Raw genomic sequence first — 9212 nt, 5'->3', positions numbered from 1 at the left:
AACTAGAAAACCCATTATTATAAATAAAGACCAACAGACAAAAGAGATGCAGCTTTTAAGCTAACTTTTGGGAGTGGCAGCCACCGCAAGTTCTTTTTTGATGTCTTTATGCCTTTGCACTCATCATTTCTTTCTTCTTGGCGTTTTCCTCATCAACATAATGTAATGGATAACTGGAAGCAAACATACTTGGGTTCAAATCTTTTGCCACCCATCAGCTCTGTGGTTTTGGGACATTTAATGAACTCCTGAGCCTGGTTCCCCATCTGGAAAGTGGAAGGGTTTGAAGGGTTGTCTCTGAGAATTAAAAAAACATTATTATGGAATGTGGCCAGCAATGTCCCTGGCACACAGCTAGCCCTCCTTAAAATACACGCACACATATGCATATATGTACACACACACACAGACACATATATTCGGCAAACTTTTATTCAACTGCCACTTCCCCTCTGATGATCTCTCAGTCATTTGGATGGTCCCTCCCGTTAAGACATGCATCACACTATCCTGTTTACTTGTTCTTTACCCACAAAACCCCTGCCTACCCTATCCGCGGATTCCCCAAAGGCCCGTAATTGTCCTACATTTCGCATCCTCCGGGGATTGGCAAAGATTCAGCCCCTAGGGGTTCCATAAACGTTTGCTGAAGGAACAGGCGTGTTTGGTTTTTTCTGACCAGCTCGCTAACGGATTGGGCGGGCGGAGCCTGGCTGCGAGGCGAGAGGGTGCGGGAGCCTGATAATCCCCGCGGGCCCGCGCGTCGGCTCCGATCCCGCTCGCAGATAAGAGTTGAGGGCCCAATCGCACCCACCGGGCTCCTTTTAACGCCCTATTCCGGGAGCCCCAGCCTGGAAGGGAGAGCTAACCCGGGACCCAGGTTCCGGCGGTGGCCACCGCCCCCGGGCAGCGCCTCCACAGGCCCGGGCTCGCCGCACACCCCGCTCGCGCGCCCGCTCCCGCCCCCACCCCCCGGCGCCCGGGTCCCCGCCAGACGCCTACGGGCCCCGGCGCCTCGCGGACGTGACGCCGCGGGCGGAAGTGACGTTTTCCCGCGGTTGGACGCGGGGCTCCGGTGCCGGGCGGGGGAGGGCTCGGCCGGCTCTTCCCAGGGGACGTTCATATCATTTTTGTGACGGGAGCCGAGCGCGGACGGGGCGCGCCCCGAGGTGTGCGCGCGGCCCCCTGCCCCGCGGGCCTCCACTGCTCGCTGCTCCCGCCGTGGGAGCGCGTCATGCCGCCCAAAACCCCACGAAGAGCGGCCGCCGCCGCCGCTGTGGAACCCCCGGCGCCGCCGCCGCCGCCCCCTCCCGAGGAGGACCCGGAGCAGGACAGCGGCCTCGAGGAGCTGCCTGTGGCCGGGTGAGCGATGGAGTCACCGCCCCGGCCGGCACCCGGGCTGGGCGTCCCCACGGTGCAGCGGGGTGGGCGCCGCGGCGTCCTCGCGGGGGTCTCCCGGACCCGGCGGGGGGAGGCTGGCTGCCTGCGCCCCTTGCCCCGGGCGGAGTGTCGCCAGGACCCTGCCAGGGGCGCGGGTCGGGGCGCCGGGAGGGGTCTCGGCTCCAGGTTGACAGGTGTCGGGTGGGTGGGGCTCGGGTCTCTGAGCGAAGTGACAGGTGCCGGCTTCCCTCCTGCGGGGCAGGGAGGCGGCGGGGCGCTGCGAGCCCCTCGCAGGCGGAACGGTGACCTGCCGGCGTCAGCGGGAGAGGAAGCGAGTTTTCCTCCCCTCGGGCGATGCAGCACCCGGGTGGCAGTTGAACTTTCTGTTTTGGTCCCATGCGATGCTAGCTGCGAGCATTTTCCTCCTCGGGATGTGCGTTGCATCCTAGGAGAGGCCGCAGAAGCCTCGGAGGACGCTGCGGCCGGAGACTCGAGAAGCTTTCGGGCTTGTTTGGGGTTCAGAGGCGTCTGTAGCGACTGGCGGCGCATAACGCTTTAGAGGAACTGGGATAGGGGCAGAAGCTTTCTGAGGCATTAGCGCAAGTGCTGAAAAGTTTCTAAACTTTTTCTTTCTTTTTTTTCTCCTCCTTCGGATAAAATTCTTCTTGCGTCTTAGTCTGCCTCCACATATCTCATTTTTTCTTCCATTTTGCTTTTTTTTTGGGGGGGGGAGGTGCTTTTAGGAAGCAGGGATCCCAGCGGCCTCTTTTTTTGTTTGTTTGTTTTTTTGCTTGCTTGCTTTTTTGTTTGTTTTGGAGACAAAACTGGTGATGTTCTTGTGCGCACAGGAAACTTTTTGTTCCTCTCCGACTTAGTGGGATCTAAATTCAAGTAAGTCCATGTGTATGACGGAGGTATTTATTTGTATTGCAATATTTTATTATTGTTTTTTGATTGTGTTTTTTTTTTAATGGGTTAAGTTGTTAAGACTGAATAGTGTATACTTGTCCTTATTCCTTCTTGTCAGCGCTTGTTCTGCTTTGAGACTACAGATGCATTGCAGAAGAATGGGACTCATTTCTCTGCCTCATTACTCACTCCCCCATTCTGGTCCATCACCAAGTCCCAAGTCCCTCACTAAATTGTACATTTCTTTCCAGTCCCCAGCCATTAACAGAATTCATGCCCAATTGTAAAAGTTTGAGAAGGGCTTTTGGAAATGGCCTGTGGAAGGCTATCAAAAAATCTTATATTTAAATCTACTGTCTTAGGGGTCAAGTAAAAAATCATACCCACTAGGAAAAAGTGAAAAACAAACAAACAAAAAACAGGTCTGGGGGATATTCTGAGAGACATCACACTTTAGTTTCTGATTAAATTCTGATGTGTCCAATACTTGAAAATTTCCCTTTGGAAAGAGAGGTAATATCTTCTCTAAAGAATTATTATGGGGTAACCAGAAATATTTGAAGTTCTGGCAGTCACCTGGGAAAAGAAAGACTTTGTTTCCTTCATCCCACCCTTTCCACCCCAGCAAAAAGTTCTCTGGACAAACTCTTTTATTTAAAAATGATACAATATATATCTGCTCTTGACTATCCATTAGCATGGGCAATCGAAAACTGTAGATTAAGTACTTAGCAAGAGTATGACCACTGCCTGGCAATCCGAGGCAGACAAACTTGATTAGGGATAAATTCAGGGCCCTGTTCCAACTGCATTTCCAGTGACAAAGGTCCGTTTCTACCTTGAGAGTTGAGATCATGTTTCTGTTGCATCATCTCTGGCCTAAGTGATGAAGTTGGAAGGGAATCTGTCACCAGGAACAGCACACCACTTTCATTGTTGAGATAATCAAAAGTTAATTTTGTTTTCAAGGAGAGTATAGAACAGTATAGAGCAGTATAGAACAGTGGTCTAGGGCATAGATTGTGGAGTTAGACTGCTAGGTTCATATCCTGCCTTACCACTGACTGGCAGTAACCTCAGGTGAGTGCTTTAACTTCTTTGATTTGGCTTACTCATCTATAAAACAAGGATAAGAAGAGAAAGAGAATTTTATAGGGCTGATGTGGGGATTCAGTGAAACCAGGCATCTAAGATGCTTTGTGCAGAGTTATAGTAAATACTCAAAAATTATTAGCTATTCTCTTACTATTATGATTATTAAATGATAAATAAATATTGAATGAAAAGAAATTAGCCGAGTAGGATTTATTAATGCTTATCTTTGTTAAGGAAGATCAAGGAGAAAGGGTTGAAATAAATGTAGAAATAATTTTTATCAAGTTAATCAATCATCAAGAAATGCTAGTAGATAGAAATAAGTGAAACATTGGTAAGTGTGGACCTCATGTTAACTAAGTCACTGACATTGACTTGATTCTGTAATATCATCTGTAGGCTTATCTCTTCTTGCTTTTATCATTATCTCGATTTCCCCAAATAGCTTTAGCTATTATGCTTACTTTCCTTCTGGGAGCTATTTTACTGCTCTGAAGTATATGGTATTCACCATGCCAGCAAATATTTTTCACTGTCTGTTGTCCTTATTTTGGAAAAACAATGAGAGAGATAAATGTATGTTTAAATTATAGGTGTAATTTTTTTTTCAAAGATAAAAATAATATCTTAAAGTATGTAGTAATGCTATCTTTCAGAGCAGTGCTATTATGTGCAAACCTTTGAAATAAATGTTTACTAAATCAGTTTGACTTATAAGTGTGTGTCTATTATATATATTTTTTCACTTGTATAGGCTTGAGTTTGAAGAAAGTGAAGAACCTGATTTTGTTGCATTGTGTCAGAAATTAAAGATACCAGATTGTGTCAGAGAAAGAGCTTGGTTAATATGGAAGAAAATTTCATCTGTGGATGGAGTATTGGTAAGGATTTTCTTACAATTTTTTGAAAACTTTTTTTCTCATTTAAGAATAACTTTGAATCATTGTAGAAAATTTGAAAAATAGAAAAATATAAATAAAAGCTAGTAGTAATTCCACTAGTAGTAATTCCATTATCTATAGGTAATTTACCTTTAATAGCATTAACAAAATTTTAAGAAAATTTTCCCAATAAGCCCCTGACCTAAGTATTTTAAAACAAATCTTAAAACATCATATCATTTTATCCATGTATATGTCACTCTATATTTCTGTTATAAGGATTTAAAAAAAAACACAACCTCATCTCATAAAATAATTTTTAATATCTTGTAATATAATTTGCAGTCAGCCTTCATATTTCCTGATTATCCTGATTTCCTGAGTTTTGTTAGAATTCAGGGTCTTTGATAATATTTTGAAATTATTTCTTCCAGTTTTTTTGTTTGCATGTGTATGATAATAACAGTAGACAGCTACCTACCTTGTGCTTTATATGGGGAGGGGGGATGTATGATAAATACTTTGCAAATAACTCATTTAATAATCCATTGAGATTTGAAATATAAAATCTTTATTTTACATGTCAAATGTGGTTTTCATTTAACATGTAAAATGTAAAATCCTCACTTTGCATTTAAATGTAAAATCTTTGTTAAACAGACGGAGACACTGAGGTACAACAGGTTGAGTAACCTGTCCATGGTCTCTGTCTAGTAAGATCTCAAATGCAAATCTGGAATCATGCGTATAGTTACATATAGTTACTTATGGTTTGGAATATTACTCTTTTTCTCTGCTTAACAAACCATGAGCATTTTCTTAGGCATTAAATATTCTTTGATAACATTGTTTCTAGTGGTAGTATAATATTTTATCCATTGGATGCATAGATGTATTCTAACTAGTTAATTCTTACTATTATTGTGCATTTGGTTTTTTCCCAACTTTTCAGTGCTATATGTTTAAGAATAATTCCTGGCGTAAAGTAAGTTCTTGGTAATTTGTTAAATGAATTGATGAATGACTCTGTGATTATTTCCTTGGAATAAATGCTTACAAGTGGAATTACTGAGTCAAATGCTATGAACTTTTGTAAGACTCTTGATAATTATTGCTAAATTGTGTTCCATACAGACCCTTTTAATGAATTTACTTTCTCATCAGCATTGTATGAGTGTATGTTTGTTTTCACTGATCAGATCAACACAGGAAAATATGTTTATATAAATACCATAAAAAGTAACCATTTAAAACCATTTAAATAATCTCTGGTAATAAAAAAGAGAAAATAAGTCCCACAATTCCAAAGATTGGAATATATCCTTAAAGCTCCCTATTTAAAAAGAGAAGGGTACTAAAGTATCTTGGATGATGTCTTTGGTATTAGTGTCCCAAAGCATCTAATATATATTTCCTCTGATTTGTATACTTCATGTACAAAGTATATGTAGTTAAAGGGACTCATAACTCCTTCACCTCTCTCTTTTCCTAAAGTACTAGACTTTTAGTTTTCAGAAAGTTGGGGACAGGTAACTGATTTTAGAGCATTGGTGAATACAGGTAGTTCCCAGTTTATCAGTTGACTGTGTTCTAAATTTGTAAGTGCAATATGGTAGGTAGAGTTCCAGGCTAGTCCACACAAAACCTTTTTTTGTACTAATATAGAGTAATAGTTTTAATAGTGAAGGCCCTTTTGGGCTTCTGACTTGATTACATATGTGAATAAATGCTACTGTTTTCTTGTCCTACCCTTTTCTCCTCCTGGCTTTCCCTCCACCTTTCCTGGGAGCTGCCTCAATTTAAATTTCATTTCCTCATGGAGCTCCTGATGGGGACCTAGGATGTGTGAAATCATTCCTGGTTGTGTGCTGGAGGAAGGCAAGAAAGGAATTTCATGTTACCTTTAGCACTTGGAGTACCTTTTCACTGGGAAGTATGACAGAGGAAGATGCCCTGCTGTCCAGCTATAATTCAGTAGATCTATTCCTTGGAAATATTGTTTTAAGTGATAGTTTAATTTTTGAAGATTGGCCTGAGAATTTGACCCTAATTTATACAATAATTTCTAAGGGAGAATGGGATGGAGTGTGTGATGAGAAGGGGATATAATGACAAAATGAACCTGTTTCTATGCACCTATTCTAGTGGCAATTGATTATTTCCTTTGAAGCAAGAAGGGGAATGTGATAACTCAGGGCAGACTTTTTGGCAACTGAATTTAGGTGATGTTAATTGGGATGGAGGATGGATTAAAATCAAGGATTTGGAGTCAGACTGATCTGGTTCAAGTCTCAGATCTGCCATTTACTAGCTCCATGATCTTCAACAAATTACTTAAAATCTCCAACCCTTGGTTTTCTTATGTGTAAAAGGGGCTAGTGATAATTTCTGGATCTTAGAGTAATTGTGTGGATTACATAAATTAATGTACATAAAACTCTTATTAGTGTCATGCAGGCAGAATAATTTGACTTCAGAACTGCCATGGAAAAATTTATCATTCAGTAATTTTTCAGGAGAACTTAGTTAAAATGTTTGCATTTTTATATGAATGTGTAGTGATTTTCATGTTAAACTTTTGCTAAAATTCTTATTTTTAAGTTCTTGGGAGTCAGGGTTTCTTTGTGCATTTATGAAAGCATATATTAATCATCTTTAAGGAACATTTTGTGATATTTGGCCTAGAAAAGTGTTTTTTCCTTTTTCTTTAAATGTTTAATAAGTGTATAATATGTGTTTGCTGTTGTAAAATTAGATTGTGTTCATGCTTATGGTATGTGCATAAGGGACTTTCCATTAAGAAATTGACCAGGAGTGCTGTTCAATTGTGACAACTTAGTAAATCAGTTCTTTTAGAATTTTGGCTCTCTTTCTGCATCTTGAATGGCAGCATGGTAGAACAGAAAAGGCCTTCTATCTTAAATTGGAAAACTTTGATTTTAGTTACATTGTAGCTGTATGGTTTTAGGCAAAATTAGTTAATTATGTGAGTCTTAGCTCATCTATAAAGCAGAAATAATAATGTGTGAATGTCAACCTTATAGAGTTTTGGGGATTATAACATACATATTTCAAAGAGCTTTGAAAGATATTGTCCTTGATAGAAGCACTTGTTTTTGTGATATGGTCATTATATTTAGAAAGAAAATTGAAAAGAACAGTTTGAAATTGGAAGAATGCTATGCATTCCGTACTTGTCGTGCTACAGAAATTTCAAGGGAGTTTTAAAAACAACCCTAATGAACTTAAAAAGCAGAATACCTAGTTTAAAATTATATGATAATGAAAGGTCTGTAAAGGTTATCAAAAACATTCTACAATTTCCACAACAGTTTCTGATACCAAATGTATTGGTATCAGAAACTTCATTCAGCAAATGCAAAGACTGCAGAGTCACTCAGTTAATTCAGTTCTGACTCTACTCAGAGATAGGCTAGACTACAGGTTTCATGCGGTCCTCTGCAAGATTGTCCTTCAGGCACCAGTGGCAAGTTGGGGACCCAAGTTGCTCACACTTCTTAATAACTGGCTACAAATTTGGGAGTTCCGACCCTGCCTTGGTTTGATAATGTGCTAGAATGACCCACAGAACTCACTGAAAGGACTATACTTAAGAGGAAAAAAAATTTTTTTTTTGTATGAAAAGGATGCAAATGAGAAGAAACCAGAAGTGATGCATCGGGCGGGACTGAGAGGGTCTCAAACACAAGCTTCTGTATCCTCTCCAGGTGGAGTCAAATGCGTCTCACTCCCAGAACAACAGTGATGTATATTCTCAATCATTGAAGCTCACTGGAGCTTTGAGTGTCCTGAGTTTAAATATGGGGGGCTCAATACATAGGTATTGTGCTGGTTTGGATCTGTTAGTCCCTCAGAAAGGCCATGTTCTAATCAAGATTCAGATAATGTCTATACATTGTGATTGGTTGATTTGTCTCTTAAGTGTTTTTAATCTGCAGGTTTCTCCTCTTTCCCTCCCTCTTTTCCTCTCTCTCTTATTGTTTGTTGAAGAAACTGTTTTGTTTTTTTTTGGTCTTAGAGAGTTTTCTGTATTTTACAAATGGCATCTCCTTCATTATTTCACACATTCTTCTAACCCCTTGTGTTTCATGGAAGTGGAGAGTTAGATCTAGAGGCCTGATCAGGTCTTGGTTTGGCATTTTCTGGAAGAAATACTTCAGACGTGATGTTGTATAGAGATGTATGTGTATGCCCATCAGTAGGTACAAATGTCAGGTTATCTTTCTTTTTGTGATGTCAGCAATGGTTGATGATCATTGACTGGATTCATTAGGGGTTGCTAAATGGTGATCTAACTCTCTCATTCCTTCTTCAATTATTAGCTGGAATTCTGTAAAGAGAAACTTTCCTTCATCAACTATTGTTATTCTGAAGTACAGTTCGTATAAGAAAGGTAGGATAAGTGCTTCGTGCTTTGTCTTTATTGACTAGTTTTCAAGTTAATGATTTTGCTCCCTAACAATAATCCTCCAAAAGTGACCAATAGGTATAATAATAATCTTTTTCTTTCAACATTTCAACCATTGTTTGCTTGTATGGTAGGATCCTTATATATTCATATGCACATGGTCACATGTTCAACTTCATACAAGCTGATAAAAGTCCTGTACTTGGAATGCCTTCAGACATTAGGGGGCAGTCCTCATTCATTATTAATATTATTATTTTTAAAATTTATCGGAAAAATTGTGAGTTTACAGAAAAATCATGCAGAAAATACAGAATTCCCATATACCCCGCTGTTGTTAACACTTTGCATGAATGTGGTTACATTTGTTGCAATTGGTGAAAGAATATTATAATTGTACTATTAACTACAGTCCATCGTTGATATTAGGGTTCACTGTTTGTGTTGTACAATGCTATGGTTTTTTTTTTTTAATTTCATTCTAGTGACATATACACAGGCTAAAATTTCTCCTTTGA

At 40.2% G+C, this 9212-nt stretch overlaps 1 protein-coding gene across 1 annotated transcript in view; it reads left to right on the top strand.

Annotated features, from left to right (window-relative positions):
* Window positions 1-1046: 1046 nt before the first annotated feature.
* RB1 (RB transcriptional corepressor 1) overlaps window positions 1047-9212 on the top strand; it is a 248164-nt gene continuing 239998 nt past the window's right edge. The window contains 2 exon segments of the mRNA XM_037799633.1: window positions 1047-1362; window positions 4139-4265. Of these exon segments, the coding sequence (XP_037655561.1) occupies window positions 1235-1362; window positions 4139-4265 (255 nt within the window). The 5' untranslated portion in view covers window positions 1047-1234.

The sequence above is a fragment of the Choloepus didactylus genome, chromosome 12 (assembly GCF_015220235.1).
Source record: "Choloepus didactylus isolate mChoDid1 chromosome 12, mChoDid1.pri, whole genome shotgun sequence".
In the NCBI taxonomy this organism is placed as follows: Eukaryota; Metazoa; Chordata; class Mammalia; order Pilosa; family Megalonychidae; genus Choloepus; species Choloepus didactylus.
This window is presented reverse-complemented; position numbering and strand designations above follow the sequence as displayed.